The following is a 17,540-nucleotide window of genomic DNA, read 5'->3' on the forward strand; positions in this document are numbered from 1 at the left end:
TTTCTTAGATTCCAAGTACTCCTGTCCTTCCCAGTGAAAATGTTCCCTCATTTCATGTAAAGTTTCCCCAAAAGAGAAATCCTCAGGGGGAGAAGCTGAAGGAATGGATTCCTCAGCATCAGAATCCTCATAAGAAGGGAAAGAATATTCCTGGTCAGAAGAAGAAACTAAAGAAACAGAAGCCTGATCAGAGGAGTCATAATACACTTCCTGCCTTGGCCTTTTATCTGGAGGGGGATGTGAACCCCTAATCATAGTAAGTAAGTCCTCCGCCATCTTAAGTAATTGTTTCTGAGACTTGGGTGCTGGATCAGAAGAGGCCTGGGCTGTAGTCTTTGATTTGGAAGGAGTCTTTGCCTTTGTCTTTGGCTTTGCCTTTATCAGAAGATGAGTAGGCCTGAAAACCCCTTCGGAAGCCGGTACCTGCACAGCGGCTCCGGACCCATCCGAAGGAGCATTGTCCGAAGGTCCTGCAACAGAAATATTCAAAGGCCTAGTTGGCTCCTCGTGGGAGTCCGTTTCGGCCATTGGTTCCGAAATGGCCGATGACAAGGGCTGCAAAAGCGCCTCACTGACGACGGCCGAACCTGAAGCTGGCTCTGCTTGTACAATATCGTCCGATTTGGACCTCGGAGGCCTGCCTTTATCCTTGCGTCGTTTGTGAGCTCCGGTAGCCGGAACCGAATCCGACGACATTTTGTAATTAAAACGCCTACCGAAGTAAAGAAATGCAAAATCGTACCTTCGTTTAATCGTACGTTGATTGAATCTAGCACAAAACCGACAACTAGCTACGTCGTGGTCAGGGCCTAAGCAAGGAATACAGTAAGAATGAAAATCCTTATGAGGTATTTGCTTCCCACAAGAAATACAATTATTAACTTTTTCTGACATCGGACTGGAGCAAGAAAAAGTTTCTAACGGGTACTTAGCTTTGAGTAGGAGAAGAAAGTCTTCGGACTGAAGTACGTTTAGAAAAAATGTCAGGAGTCAGCCGACCGGCAAATGCGAACTACTATCACCGCATGGCAAGAAAGACTGGAGAACATGGCGTCGGCTCTCAGCTTTGTACTCCTGGTGCTCTGATGTCAGGGAGCATGGCTGAGCAGCCGACGCCGGACCCAGACTTTGGGATTCTGGCCGACCGAGGACTGCCTGCCGGCAAGGGAGAACCCTACAGTCATGACTGCAACAGTGAAACACGATGAACATCTACCTTTTTATTACCCTCTCTCCTTTATGGTGCCCCTCTCCTCACTAATATCCAAAATTCTACAAAATCCAAACTTGATATGTGTTACAACAGAATAGCAAAATTTGCCATAAAGGCCAAATTCTCATCCCACCACTGTAAGTCACTGAAACAATTAGGGTGGCTGGAACTCCCCCACTATCTCTCATTCACCCAACTAACTACAGTGCACAAAATAATCTACAAACCCACAGACTGTCCTGCTCTCTCAACTCTACTTGCCAAATACTGTTCCAGCAGGCATCTAAGATCTGAAAATCATCTACTTCTAAAAGTAGATAAGCCCACTTTACCTGCTGGTCAACTCCTCTATTCCTTCACTGTCACCAAACTATGGAACTTACTTCCACCTTCTATAAGAAACACAGGCAGCACCTTCTCCTTCAAACAAACACTGAAAAATCATCTCAACTATTCCAGGCTATGCTTCCGCCCTATAACCTAACCTCTTCACTCTCCTTATATGATTACTAAACTCCTATGTCTTTTGCTACTAGTGACTGATGATACTTTCTCCATATTTATTTTTTATTTTTATTTTCACTTGTCAATACTGGTACAATAATACTGATTAATATAGCTCTGTTTATACCTCTCTGATTGAATTCACTGAATTCTGTTTTAATGTATATTTTCTGTATATATTACTGTAATGAAACAAACTAGATTCCTGCTTTTATGTATATATTCTGTATATGTTACTGTATTTACTATCTGTAACACTATTTCTACTTCTGCACCAATTAATGTTTTTATTTTCTATGTATCTATGTTCTTGTTGGAGCTTTTCTCCTCGGGCTTCCACTAAAAATGAGCTCTTTTAGACCCAGTGGACTTTCCCAGTAAACAAATGCAATAAATAAATAAATAAATAAATAAAATAACTTGGGGAAAAGCAAACTGCCATAGTCCTGGCAAAGATAATACAAAATAACTACAACCATCCAAGCTTATGAGCAAGCTTATGAGCAGTTAATCCGCTGTTTCCTGCAATCCACAGTTTGATTCCCTCAGCCTCCATTTGCCTACTACTTGATTCTGAGAAAGTCACTTAACCATGCAATGCTACTGGGATGGCAATGAAACAACAGCTCTTGTACCCAGTGAGTTTATCTGGTTAACAAATAAACAAATAAATTAGAAAGTAAGTAAACAAGTAAGTAAACAAATAAAATATATCACTTTCCTTTATTCTACACAGAAGGAAATGTGACTAGGATTGAAAATTTTATAAAGACTAGTACTGGAAGCTGTACTTATAGTAACTGTTTGGCTGGTCCTGAGTTATTATACTTTTCTTAGCAACAATAAAATGATTAGTGGCATCAGGCTCTGCAGTTCTGAAATTCTTCTAACTGAGAAAGAGCAAAAGTACTCCATAGGAACCATTTCTTATCACAGGTGCTGCAATCTCAAAAGGCAGTATTATTGTTAATTTATCACCCTTATATCAGGGATTAACCAAAAGGAACAAGTTCTACAAAAGAGGATTTAATTCAATTTTAATGAAAAAAGTTTAAAGGATGCTGCCCAAGCCAATGGATGGCCTTTCTAGCCTTAGTGGAAGTTGGAAATGTCAGCAGCAAGGTGTCTTAAAGAAGCATATGAAGTCTACAATCGTAAAAGTGCTTTAAAGTAGTCAAGTAAGTACCAAATAAAATTGACAGCATGGAAGTGATTGTCTGAGGCAGAAAAAAAAAAAGCCACACTTACTCTGGAGTAAAAATTTTCCTTGGTGAAGTCTCATCTATCCCCATGAGTTTAGTGATGCATTTCAAAATCTCTGTGCTCTTACAGGGGATATAAAAAGTGTACACACCCCTGTTAAAATGCCAGGTTTTTGTGATATAAAAAATGAGACCACAATAAATCATTTCAAACCTTTTTCCACTTTTAATATGACCTATAACCTGTACAATTCAATTGAAAAACAAGCAAATCTGTTAGGGGAAAAATATAAAGAAAAACATACAACAAGCTGGTTGCATAAGTGTGCACACTCTTAAACTAATACTTTGTTGAAGCACCTTTTGATTTAATGACAGCATTCAGTCTTCTTGGGTAGGAGTCTATCAGCATGGCACATCTTGACTTGAAAATATTTGCCCACACTTCCTTGCAAAAGCGCTCCAAATCTGTCAGATTGTGAGGGCATCTCTTGTGCATAGCCCTCTTCACGTCACCCTACAGATTTTCTATTGGATTTAGGTCTGGGTTCTGGCTGGGCCATTCCAAAACTTTGATTTTCTTCTGGTGAAGCCATTCTTTTGTTGATTTGGATGTATGCTTGGGGTCATTGTCATGTTGAAAGGTGAAATTCCTCTTCATCTTCATCTTTCTAGCAGATGCCTGAAGGTTTTGGGCCAAAAGTGACTGGTGTTTGGAGCTGTTCATAACTCCCTCCACCATGAATAAAGCCCCAGTTCCAGCTGAAGAAAAGTACCCCTAAAGCATGATACTGCCACCACCATGCTTCACCATGGGGATAGTGTTCTTTTGCTGATGCAAAGTATTGTTTTGCAACAAACGTACCTTTTGGAATTGTGGCCAAAAAGTTCAACCTTGGTCTCATCAGACCACAACACATTTTCCCACATACCTTTGAGAGACTTGATGTATTGTTTTGCAAGTTTTAGCTGGAAATGGATGTTTTTCCTGTGTAAGAGAAGGCTTCTGTCTTGCAACCTTAGCCCTTAGTCCAGACATATGGAGAGTATGGGAGATTGTCGTCACATGCAGTACACAACCAGTACTTGCCAGAAATTCCTGCAGCTCCTTCAGTGTTGCTGTAGGTCTCTTGGCAGCCTCCCTGACCAGTTTTTGTCTCGTCATCAATTGTGGAGGGACATCCAGTTTTTTGGAATATCACTGTCTTCCCATATTTTCTCCACTTTTTGATGACGGTCTTCACTGTGTTCCATGGTATATCCAATGGTATATCCAATGCTGTGGAAATTTTTTTTGTACCCTTCTTCTGACTGATACCTTTCAACAATGAGATTCCCTTTTATGCTTTGTAAGCTCTCTGCAAACCATGGAGTTTACTGTAACAGGCAAATGAGTAAATCTGAGAAAATCCAACTAGGAATCTTTCAGAGCGTCTTTCACCAACACCCCTTTTGATGGTTCCTCTCTCTTTGGATCACAGGTGAAAGATACCCTTACCAGGTGTGAGCAGGAAGGCAAGACTCTCTCTGCTGTAGGAGTCCATTTTTCCACTCCTTCCAGACTATATCCTAAGGGTCAGAAGAGTGGGAAGATGTGGTTCCGGAAATCCCAAGGAGCCTTGCCAGACACACATGGTGAGTTCCCCTCCGGGGGCAGAGGAGGGAGCAATAACAGACGCCGCCCTCACGGCAGAGGGGGTCCACAAAACCAGGGCAGCAGAGAATCTTTCTCTGACAAGCCCTTCCAGCATCCCTGAAGGGCTGCCTGGCTGCTCACCTCTGGAGGCAGTCGGGGGAAGATTATCGCTGTACCCAAGAGCCTGGCAAGACATAACACAAGACAAATGGGTATAGTCAGTCATATCAGGAGGCTACAGAATTCCCTTCGTTCGCACCCCCTTAAGGTCAAACAAGTCCCTTCCAGATGTTCCACCTAATCTAAGGGACCAAGCAGTGCAAGAAGTCTCAAAACTACTAAGAAAAAGTGCCATCCAGCAAGTCCCAGCAGACCAACAAGGATCCGGAATTTACTCAAGGTTCTTTTTCGTACCAAAAAAGACAGGGGACTGGAGACCCATTTTGGATCTCAGCAGACTAAACAAGTCTGTACAAAGAATGAAGTTCCGGATGGTCACGCTTCAGTCCATTTTACGCTTTCTGAGTCAGGACAATTGGATGTGCTCCATAGATCTTCAGGATGCGTACTACCACATCAAAATGGACAGACGCTCCCAAAGATTCCTTCGCTTCCGGCTGGGAGCCAGCCATTATCAGTTCAGAGCTCTGCCCTTTGGTCTCACCACAGCCCCTAGGGTGTTTACCAAATGTATGGCAGTAGTTACCGCTCACCTGAGACGGCAAGGATTCCAGGTGTTTCCATATCTCAACGACTGGCTCCTCACTGCTACCACCAGACATCACCTGCTGCAAGCCAGAGAATGCACCATCGACACTTGCTCCAGGCTAGGTATCACAATAAATTTTGAAAAGTCTGCATTGTCGCCCTGTCAGTCTATCACCTTTATAGGCGCAAATTTAAATACCAAACACGTTAGCGAGCCTCCCACCAGACAGGGTGTTAGTGATTCGCCAGCATGTCAAGGTTTTATTAGCATGCAAAAGGATTCAAGCCAGGTTTGTCCTTCAAACGCTAGGTCTCATGGCAGCAGCGATCGTACTTGTCCCTCTAGCGCGTTTTCACATGAGGATTCTCCAGTGGCTTCTTTTCACCCAATGGTCCTTCCAGCAACTTCCCATGTCTTACATGATTATGATCACTCAGGCAAGCAAGAAGCATCTTGCGTGGTGGATGGCCTCCACATCAGTGCTCCATGGCAGACCATTTGTTCTCCCCCCTCCAGTGGCTACAGTGACCACGGATGCCTCCCTGATTGGGTGGGGGGGACATTATCAGGGCAGAACAGTCCAAGGCACCTAGCAACCTCACGAGTATCATCTGCACATAAATGTCTTGGAGATGAGGGCCGTGCTCTTAGTGTTGCAGGCTCTTCAGGACTCTCTTCCTACTGAGACCATTGCAGTTCAAACGGACAATATGTCCATAGTGTGGTACATCAACAAGCAGGGCGGAACCAGGTCCTACCCCCAATGTCGAAAAGCACTCAGACTCTGGCAGTAGGCGATCTCTTCAGAACAGTTTCTGACTGCAACACACACCCCTGGGAGGTCCAATAGCAGACAGACTGAGCAGAGCAATTCTCATGCCTCACGAGTGGTCTCTGAACCAGTTAGTTGTGAACCAAATCTTCCGCAGATGGGGCCAACCTTGCTGCGACCTTTTTGCAACTCCCTTCAACAGCAAGTGCAGCAATTTCTTTTCTCTCCTTCCACTTCCCGGACATTCCCCAAGAGACGCTCTAGTCCACGATTGGCCCCAGGGACTTCTTTATGCATTCCCTCCTTTCCCCCTCATACCGAAGCTAATTCAGAAGGCTACTGTTTTGGGTTGCAAAATGATCCTCATTGCTCCTTACCCACCTCGACAAATATGGTTTCCGTTCCTGCATCGCTATCTTCTCAAACAGCCTTGGACTCTGGACCTAGTTCCAGACCTCCTGATTCATCAATCGGGCAGGCTGCACCAGTCTCTGCACTCTCTCCAGCTCACAGCATGGTTGCTCCACTTCCAACCTTAGCCAGGCTCCCAGATATCTCCCCCTCTGTGCACAAAATCCTTTTGTCCTCACACAAGTCTACGACCAGAAAAACTTACGCTAGTAAGTGGAAACGTTTTTCTTCCTGGGCAGAGGCAAAAAGTATAAACCCATTTTCAGCCCCTGTACACTCCATTTTGGAATTTCTCGTGGAGCTCTTCCATGCTGGGTCCGCTTCCACTACAATTAGAGTTCAGTTAGCGGCAATTTCAAATTTTCACATTGGCCTGTCGGAAAACAATATCATGTCCCATAAGCTGTGTAAAGCCTTCCTCAAAGGAACCACTCTGCTCAGGCCCCCAGTGAGAGATCCTCCACCACTGTGGGATCTAAATTTGATTTTAGCTTCGCTAATTTTGCCCCCTTTCGAACCTTAAGCTTCTTGTTCACTGAAGTTCTTATCTTGGAAAACCCTTTTTCTGGTAGCTATTACTTCAGCCAGAAGAGTTTCGGAATTACAGGTTCTTTCTACCCGTCCTACATACCTCGTGTTCCACAATGACAGGGTTGCTCTTAGGACTAATCCTTTCTTCCTTCCTAAGGTCTCTTCAGAGAGTAACTTGAAACAGTCCATAGACCTTCCTGTGTTTTTCCCTAACCACTCCAACAGGACGGAGTATAAGTTGCATCAGTTAGATGTTCACAGGCAACTATGCTTTTATTTACATAGAACCAAAGACATTAGAAAATCAGATAAACTGTTCCTGTCTTATACAGTAGGTAAACAGGGTCTTCCGGTTTCCAAAGTAACCTTATCCAGGTGGTTGTCTTCTATCATCACATTCATATACCAACTCAGGAATAAAGAATTACCAGTCAAACCAAAAGGTCACTCCACCAGAGCTTTAGCCACTTCGGTGGCTTTTCAGGCTAGGTTGCCCATGGAATCTATTTGTGCTGAGGCTACATGGGCCAACCCACATACTTTCATTTCGCATTACAAGTTGGATTTGGTTTCCAGGAGCAGAGCTGATTTTGGTTCCACTGTTCTGAAGAGTCTTTTCCGATGAGCCACCCAGGATTTTAGGTGCTAGGGATGCTGTCCCAACCAGCAAGAATGAAGGTAAGATAGACAACTTAACATAAAGAAGTTATGTACCTACCATAATGTTCCATGTTAGTTGTCTTCTTCTCGCCTTCTTTCTTGTGTCCCACCCTCCATCCCCCTATCCTAGTGGACCGTGAAGAGTTCCTCTTGATTTTGCACTGGCTGAGTCTTCTCTGGCTATTTCCTTCTGCTTAGTAGTCTCCCCAGTAGGATTTATGCATTCTAGGATAGCATTCTTTTATTATTATTATGTCTGCTGTTAGACTTACCAAACGAGATCTGGGTATCTAGCGCCAGGCATCATGGGATATAGGGGGGGGCCTCGAGCCAGTAAGCAGCTCTCGAGCTTTTGAAGATGGCAGAGTCGGAGCCGAGGATTGGCTCTGAACCCAACCAGCAAGAAAGGAGGCGAGAAGAAGACAACTAACATGGAACGTTATGGTAGGTACATAACTTTGTTTTTCCTTACAAGAGGAAACAAGCCAAAACATTCCTCATGCTTTCAAATTAGCCAGAATAAACTAACATATGAGCCTGACAGTTCAGAATCCTTAAAAGCAAATTTGCAGAAACACAGACTTTTCTCCCAAACTTATCAAAAACCTTACCATCCTTATGAGAAAAAGAAAGATTAGCATTAAAAAAAGCTTGGAACCAGGTGGATTAACTAAAGCTATAGCTGCTGGGTCAGGAATGGGATTAGTGTATACAAATTTGAAACACTGAGGTACTTTATACATTGTATCCGCTTTCTTAGGGGCACAGCAGGGTGGCTGTCATTGAAACCACAGGCTGTAACAAACACATCCTTCAATACTGACAGCATTGGCAGGATGGGTGAGCGCTCTCAAAATTCCAGTTGTAGTAAATCATAACATTACTTAAGGGACGGAGAATCCTCAGTATATTTCCAGTAAAAACAATGGTTCATTCTAAAAACAGTCTCAAAGAAAAAGAATCCCTGACAGGGTCTTTCAGATACCACACTCCTCTGAATCTGAATCAAAAAGCTGGGAAGTAAACACTGCATCTGTCCCTTCACATTCCCATACAGATTCCACTTCTTGAACCTCTTCACAGAAAATGGAATCCCTTTTTCTTTTTCCAGAAAAAAACTTACAAAAAGGGACAAGATCCTGTCCAAAACCCTGAGTCATTAGTTTTCTGTCTCATTTTTGACAGGAAAGGTAGGGAAAACATTGCCATTAATAGATTCACCAAGGATGGGCACAACATTCTGCCTAAGGAAAGGGCATATTCCCTGCCCCTTCTCCCATGACAGATAAGAGTGCCTCTCCCTTGTCCAATGGTAGGACTCCAACAGCCACAGAGGACATGGATAATCCCTGGTCTATGTGTATATTGGGACAACACCAGACAAATCTGAAGAAAAAGATAAAAGATCTGGGGAGCTTTCACCACAGCAGTCACGCACCTGTGGCTGGGGAAAATTACCAGTCATGATACATTTTAGCATATTAACAATCCTTTTCTTTTTGTGGCTAGAAGAAGGTCCAACTGAGGGACAGGAAATTTGTTCCATGATGAAGTCGAAAATGGTGCTTGTGACCCAAGGAAACAAATGAGCAATAGTCAGTAAAACAGGAAAGTATCAAAAACTTAACTTAAAAAAAATACTTTAAATACTTTCCCCAGTGTCAAAAAGTAAAATAATAGTTTTACCACAGAAAAAAGTTTTAAACAACTTTTAATGACTTTTTACCACAAAAGTTAAAATATGTACTCACATTTAAAAATACATAAAAGTCACAAAACAGTCAAGGAAAATATTTTTTCCTGGCTTAAAAGTACATGTTGCATTCATTTAACAATATTAAAAGTAATGTGTAAGGTTGTGTCCTAAGGAAACTTATCTGCCCAGCAATAGGACAGCACTAGTCTACCTTCAATTCTTGAAGGCCCAAAGAAGACCCTCATCTTGGAGGAAGGACAGCTCTGAAGAGTTTGGAGACCAAACATCTCTTTTTGGTCAGCTCTGCTCAAGTTGCCTAATGGTTTGGGAGTGTGGAAGATGCCCTGAAGCTTTGCAAGCTAGCCAGCTGTTGCAGCCTATGCAGGATATAACCCATACAGCTTAGGCTACTGCAGCAGTGATTGATGTAACCAAAAGCCAATCAATCAAATAAGGATATATTTCTATCCCATGTGTCCAAAGAAAATGGATAGACTAGGTAGGCATGTCATAAAATCCCCTGGGAAAGAGGAAAGTCTAAAAGGTAGAAGCTGCACCTAATAGTGGGCAAAGGCCAGTCTGAGTCATAAAATGTCCTGTGGCATTTTCATACTTTTTCCTGCAAACAGCCATTGTGCGAGAAAATAAAAAATATCTGGCTGTTCTTGTAAAAAAAAAGAGAATGGCTGACTAATGGTAAGCAGCGCAGATTTCCTGTAAACAATTAACTGTTTTGAGATCCCCATGCTCTAGGTCTGACCTTATGTACACCCAGTCATATTGGGGGTAAAAAGATCTAGGATAATCCTTGGCACCAGTGGTTATTTGGCATTAGTTGTATTGCCCTCTAATGGAGAAAAATAAAATGTTTAGCTCTGCCTGAGCTTTCAGACACGGCAGAGTCCCAAGGGCTGCAAATGATGGTGCTGGTTGTGTTTTAGCTCTTCATCCGTCTGTTATTACTTACTAAAAACACAGACGAAGTGAGGACCTGTCAACTACCAGATACAAAAATAATACTAATATTAATTTTACTACTATTAATAATAACAACATCAATAAAAATAACAATACCCATTTGTTAACCAGGTAGGCCTATACAGACATTCAATCCCTTTTAAGAGGCAACCTAGAAGTAACGTCTGATTAAGTGACTTGCTCAGAGTCACAAAGTAGGCACATGAGGGCAGAGGGAATGAAATCCTCTACCAATGAACTACAGCTCATAGCCTTAACCCTTTCACCAACTGCCAGATGCCATGTGTGGCTCAGAATGATGCATGTGGCAAAAATGGATCAGACATGCTCATGACTGTCTTAATGATATTCATGAGGTGCATAATGTCACCACTGAAAGGACTGTTGTTGCAGGTCAGCTTTGTCAATGACTCCATATCTACCTTGGCGATACAGTATTTGCCTGGAAAGTGTTAGTATAGAGCTCTGGAGAGTCTCCCGTACTCCTTGATGAGCTGGTCTTATATAATGATGACTAGGCTAAGATCTTGACTTCTCTCTCTCTCTCTCTCTCTCATGCAAGCGAATGATTCCAACATGTTATCCCCCCACCAAAAAAAAGAGAGAAAGACCTGAAAGTATCTGTTCATAATGGTTACCTGATCAAATGGCTGTACTGGTGGCACCTCAGAATATCTGAAGGAAAATAGCACAGCTTTACCGGATTTCCTCAACATCTACTAAACTTCTATAGACCCATTTCAATTTCAGGCCATGATTATAAGTTGTTTACGTCTATACTAATTAAGACAACTGCAAAGGTGTTGCTAAAACTGATAGGTATGGATCAATGTGGTTTTGTGGAGGAGAGGCAAACATTTCAGAAAATGAATGGAACAATGATGATTTAAGGGAGTAGCAGAATATAAAAGAATACAACTGGTGTTGGTGGATTTTGATGTAGAGAAAGCATTCAACAGTATAAACTAGGGTTTTATGAGTGGGGCAATGCAACCAACTGCTTTCTCTGATACAATAATGTTAATTAGGAGGATATATGAAGGATCAAGGGCAAGAATTAAAGTGGGAGGGTTCCTCTCTAATAAGTTTTGTTTGAAGAGAGGAATCAGGCAGGGGTGTCCTCTTTCCTCTTTGTTATTTGTTTTCTATTTAGAGCCATTAGCACAGAAAATAAGGGAGTCAGAAACTAAAAGATATAATTACTATGGTAATCAAAAATAAGTTGGCTTTATTTCTATATGATATTATTTTGTACTTGATAACTATAGAAAATGGCATTTTGGTGTTGTGTGACATTTTGAGACAGTTTCAAGTTTTTTGGGGATATGATACAAATGAAGATACAATAAAAACTATAGCTGTAAATTATGTACTCACACACAAACTGGTTCAGCATTATCTATTCTTAAGGGGACACAGTAAGATGAAATAATTAGGACTATGGATTAAAGGACTTCTGGTATGGCAGCTAAGAATATGTGAGATAGACTAAACAAAAGATAATATGAAAATTAAGAAACAGAAAGCTTTTGTTTGTGGCTTTGAATAGTAAGATACAAGCAGTGAAAATGTTTGTTTTTTTATAAAGATCAGGCATATTTTTATCAACTACAGGACAAACTGCAAATAATAATTAATAAAAAATTTATGGAATTTATCTGGGAAGGGAAACGAGCAAAAGTTAAATGGGATAAATTGATAGTCTCAAGAAAACAACATGGCTTAGGATTACCTAATTTGATGGGATATTTTAGAGCCACTCAGTTAAAGTTCATATACAACAGGTTATAAATCAAACTGGAAAGGAATGATGATGAAGTGGGGGGAATTCAAGAAATAAGGAGAGAGTAGGAATTTGGATGCAGATCCTTAAAGAGAATAATAACAACCATACAGAATACTGTATTCATAAAACTGAATAAAATATTCTAAGAACCAAGCCAAGACAAGAATGGAGAAAGCAGATTCTGCCAACAGCGATGACTGCAAGCAGGGTACAGAAAATAGGCAAGAAGGGGATGAAATTTACTGGAGAAAACTGGCAAAGGATCCAAAGTATTGTGAACAAATAACTAGACAGGGCAAAGTAATAGAGTAGGATTAGGCGAATAAGAAGTTCGGACTGCAGGTCAGAGACTGCCTTCCTTACCTGGGAATATCAGAGTATAGGCAAAGAGAAAGGATATGGGATTCTTAAGTGGAAGACCTGATCTGATAGAATTTTTAGTCAAATTTAGAATAGATGCTGTTGTTAAAAGGGGATAATTAGTGGGGCATATAAAATACTGCATGATAAATATAAGAATAAATCAGGGTAGGTTAGAAAAGATTTGAAGAGAGACTGGAAAAGCAATTTACAAGAGAACAATGGGAGGACATATGCATGGCTCTCAAACATGCAATGAAGCCCAGAAAGTTTATGATTTTTGCTTCTAGGTATCTGCACAGGTATTTTTAAACCCCAAATTTTTCCTCAGGAAAACAGCAAATGTTATAGGTGTGACAAGGAAAAAAGTGATATCTTTTTTGGAGTGTAATGAGTTGGCAGATTTAAAAAAAGTACAAAGACTCTGAACGATGAAAACAACTAAAATACAACACCAACGGCTGAGAAGGTCCACGGGTACCTCATACAAAAAATTTTAATTGACAAACACAATAATCCCAAAGCAAGTAAACATTAAGCACTTTTCATCTAGTACTGTAACTAAACTCCCTTCAGGTAAAAAAAAAAATTTACAAAATACAACTGTTTAAATCCTTTGAACAAAGGTCATGTGACTGTTAACCCATTCACAAAATTAAAAAATTAACTCTACAGTGACCTTACAGACTGGCCAGTTAGTTAAAATACCCACACTAATACATTATTCCACATACTTTGAAAATGTATAACAATAAGAAAATAAATTTAATAAAATATAAATATATACGTAAAACCACATTTGAAAGATCCATGTAAGAAAATATAAAATGTAAGCATTACTCAACCATGACACCTTCTCCTAACTAATAATATACAAGTTGGAAACAAACATCTTGAAACTGCATAATATAGGAGGTTGTTGTAAAGTTATTATTATTATGCACACCTAATAAGAACCTACTCATCGAGTTAGACTTCTTAGTTTTCAAACACATGCTATGGAACAGGTTTCATTTAAACCTGGAAATTAACCAGCATTATAGTTTTTTTAGTGTATAATGCATGTAGATGAAAATTATTTTAATATGCTTTTTCCCCCATTAATGTATGTTTGCCTATGTCTTAAAAAAATGTGGGTTTAATATATAAAGCATGACTTCCCCACAACCCTGAGTTTGTGCAACTTCAACATTTAAAATATAAAAGTGATATATTAGTTGGTGGTGAACAGCCCCCCCCCACACACACACAAAAAGAGAAAGGCAAGCCTCTTCCTCCTGTAGAAATGTTTTGAGCAGAAGTCACCAACAATATTTCCAACAACTGCAAAATACTTATATGCGCCTTTTTTTAAAGATGAGTATCTCTACACAAACTTCCATAAACATGCATTCCAAAGACATGCGTCTGGAGCGTTTCTTCCTGGGCCTCCACTGAAAATAGGCTCTGTCACAGTCAGACTTTCCCAGTAAACAAATGTTAAAATAAAATAAACAAATAAACTTTGACATATTCCGCTACACTACAACCACAAACAACTTTTTATGTAAACTGTGCATAAGGATCAAATGCTGAAACTTTAGGCCGTAATATGTGACTGGTTACTCAGCACCATATGCTGTCTATATTTCAGCACTTAAAACTATTGCCCATCTTCTTCCTGCAATGTACTTCTTAGCATCAACTCTGTATTCAGACAAATTATATTAACAACTTCACATTCTCTCTAAGGAGCACTGGAAAGTTAGGGAAAACAAAACTAAGGAGCACATATTACAACAGAATCTACTGAACTTGTCATGTGTCCAGTTGAATGCACTGGGCCATATTTCTCAAATTCATCATATATCACAGTTTACTCGACCACAGTGACATTTGCCAATATGGTACGCGTCTTGCTAGGAGTTAGGATTTCCACCTCAGTTTATCCCCCATTCCTTCAATTTTCAGAGAGAGGGAACACCACTATCATAGTTATTATGCCAATTTTTTATGTTTTTATTTTACTTAGGTTGAACTTATTTTCATTTAATTTAGTATTTGATGTATTTTGCTTTGCATTGGTTTTATTATCTTTGTATTCAGTTAATACATGATTGATTAATGATACAGCAATGTCTGCAACTTGTATCAGTCATTCAGATGTGAAATCCTTACCAGGACACCTTTAAAATAAGAAAGACTTCTGGTACTTGAAAGCTGAAATATACTGTGTTACAAACGCAACACAGGTTGCGACTTCAAGATAAATAAGGCACCCAAAGAGACTTTTTATGTTTTCCCTTCATTCTATGGTTCCTTGAGGAAGAGCATGCTCACAGCTGTTAAGTTAGTTTACATATTTCACAACAAAAAGTGTCTAGCATGTATTCCCTACTTATTTTCTTGTCTTGTGTTACTGCCCATACTATACTAACTCCAAAAGAGACATGGATGACTGAACAGCCTGAGGCTTTAGCATGTATCCTCTCCTTACCTTCTTGTCTCGTGTTACTGCCCACACTACGTTAACTCCCACAGAGACATGCACAACAGCAGTGTTTGAGGATGGAGCTTCCACAATCTTCCAAGAAGTGCCTGTTTTAAAAAAAAAGTAAATCTTGTGAGACTTTAATACATTAATTAGTAAATCTTTCGTAACCATCTAGATGTTACCTAATCTGATAATTGTCATCTAGTTTGGAGTGATAAGATTTTATTTTAACGTTTCAAAATGATATTGTCAAATGCCAGGTTAGCACACATAAGTACATACATATGTAATGTTTACCCTGTTTTTCTTGTTTATACTTTTTATTACATTATATACAGTTTTACACCTTGAGAGATTTTTCTATAAGTGGGGTTTTGCCCAGTTCGGCCAACCCTGACTATGCCTCAGACACTGAATAGTCATTTGCTGAGAGCTAAAAGTATGTAGGTAATGCTGACTTGCTATTCCAAGGAAGGGGACCTGGCAGAATCCCACTGCAAGAGCTTCAAATAGTGAGGGGCATGAGACCTGGAAATGGATCTTTCACATTAGGGGCATGGGGGAAAGGAGTAGGCTTGCCAAAGAGTGCATGCACTCTAGTTGGGACTATAGGTGAATGGAAGCATGCAGTCTCATAAACCACATGTTTCCGTTACTGCACTGTGCCTTCTGGCCAACAGCAGTGTTAGACACATCTAGCAATTCTGTTTGCCCCTCTACAGCTCTTGTCTTGAAGTCCTAAGTATTCTGCAATAACAGTTTTTGAGGAGATGAATTGGTTAATAAACGATGAGGACAGGAAGGACAGGGACCATAAAACAGTGCAAAACTGCTTACAGAACTAAATCTATTTCTGGTTGTACAACAAAAAGGTCCAGCTAATAAATGCCTACAATAGTGCCAAATTAAATCCTTCCATTACTTATACTAATTATTTAAAAAGCCAGGAAAATCGTACTTTTAATGTATGCAAAAAACAAGTTCATTTGAAGCTGTGTACCACCTTTCAGTTTTGGCTTTTAAAAAGTAACATGAACAGCAGATTAGAGTTTTACTAAAAGAACTACCTGCAGAAAAACTATTATAATTTAACACCAAATAAAGGAAGGCCTTAATCTCTTTGCAGTGTGATAGCAGACTAAGAATAATGAATAATTAATGATTAAGGTAGATGTGACGCCCGTGCCCTGGTCCAGCAATCAAGGAGCTTCAATCCTTACCACTAACACCAGAGAGGGCGTCTCATATATGAGGAAAGGATAACAAATACACACAGTAAAGTGCAATTTCCCCTAACAGCACACATAGATCACAGTCAGTCCGGGGCTGGTCGCTCCCTTGCTCTCCAGGTCCCCAATAAGACTCCCCACTGGCACAGCTATAGGGTCCAGATCTCAGCCAGCTGGCCAAGCCAAAACCTCCAGCACCTTCTCTGTCCAACCAGTGCTTTGTGTCCCTGCCCAAGTAGCTGACACGCACACACTTTGAGATAAGAGTTTACACATCCACACAGACACTTCTGGGGAAGGCTGACACAGGTTCTCCAGCTGTGCCCCTTTTAACCAGACTATATGGTAGTAATTACTGCCACCACCCAGCTAATACTTATCAGCTACTCAAAGGCCCTTAAAAGGGTGTCCAATTATTACTGTGCAATATTATTATCCAATTGGTAGTATAGCCCACGGCTAAAGCTATTAGAGTGGCTTTGTACAGTTTTACCAAAGGCATGCAAGTACTCTTAAGAGCTTAAATTATCTCTACACAAACCAGCCACAGTTAAAAGGTTTTAAAATATTTAATAATAAATAATTAAAACCACAAGACAATACTTTCTACTACACAGTGCTAGTCAAAAGAGTTCAGAGATCACACAGAAATACTTAAAATAAATTAGTAGTACAGTTCTGACATCACAGAAAAACACTTAGTCTAATATTTCTAGTTTCTAGCTATCTCTAAAAGAAAACACAAGTCTAAGATAACTTACATAAGACAACAGGCAGTGCTGTGAGTTAGATGGTCAAGATAAAACTGCTTAATAATCTCTGGTTCTCTCTGTTTAAATTGAAACTGCAGTTCTGATAAACATTACATCATTCTTTTATACTTTCCTGGAGTTCCCAGGCTATACATTAATTGCATTTACATTCTTAACATCTCCCTTTTGTTATCTTGCAGCTGGTCAGGAACAGAGCAATAAAAATACATTTGCATGTTTAAATCTAGCAATTTAACTCGTGGTTAAAACAATAGAAAGAATGTCTTCATCTAGACGGACTGGAGCCGACTTTAGATCAAAGGGTCACAACATGCTTTTAATGGGTCAGTAGAGAGCACTGTTGCCACATTTTTTGTAACAGCATTTTTTTACAAGCTTGTGATTCACATTATTTTCTTTCAATTAGTTAAACAAGTCTGTAGTTCAACATTCATATTTACAAATGACAGAATTATCTATAAAATTCTATCTGGCTAGGCTGGCAGCCTTCACCCTACCAGTCTTCACAGTAGAGCTGTTGTTTTAATAAATAGAACTGATTATGTTACATAAGTGGAATATATTTAAAACAATGGTGGTGCTTATGAATTGTTTACAAAAATAAAGT

At 40.1% G+C, this 17,540-nt stretch overlaps 1 protein-coding gene across 1 annotated transcript in view; it reads right to left on the reverse strand.

The window, feature by feature from the left end:
• TECPR1 (tectonin beta-propeller repeat containing 1) overlaps nt 1-17,540 on the reverse strand; it is a gene marked incomplete in the record, with an annotated part of 1,181,271 nt that overhangs the window by 899,433 nt on the left and 264,298 nt on the right. Inside the window, 1 exon segment of the mRNA XM_044089712.1 lies at nt 14,935-15,035. Coding sequence (XP_043945647.1) covers nt 14,935-15,035 — 101 coding nt within the window.

The sequence above is a fragment of the Protopterus annectens genome, chromosome 12.part0, assembly GCF_019279795.1.
Source record: "Protopterus annectens isolate FY-2018-M chromosome 12.part0, PAN1.0, whole genome shotgun sequence".
NCBI classification, from domain to species: Eukaryota; Metazoa; Chordata; order Ceratodontiformes; family Protopteridae; genus Protopterus; species Protopterus annectens.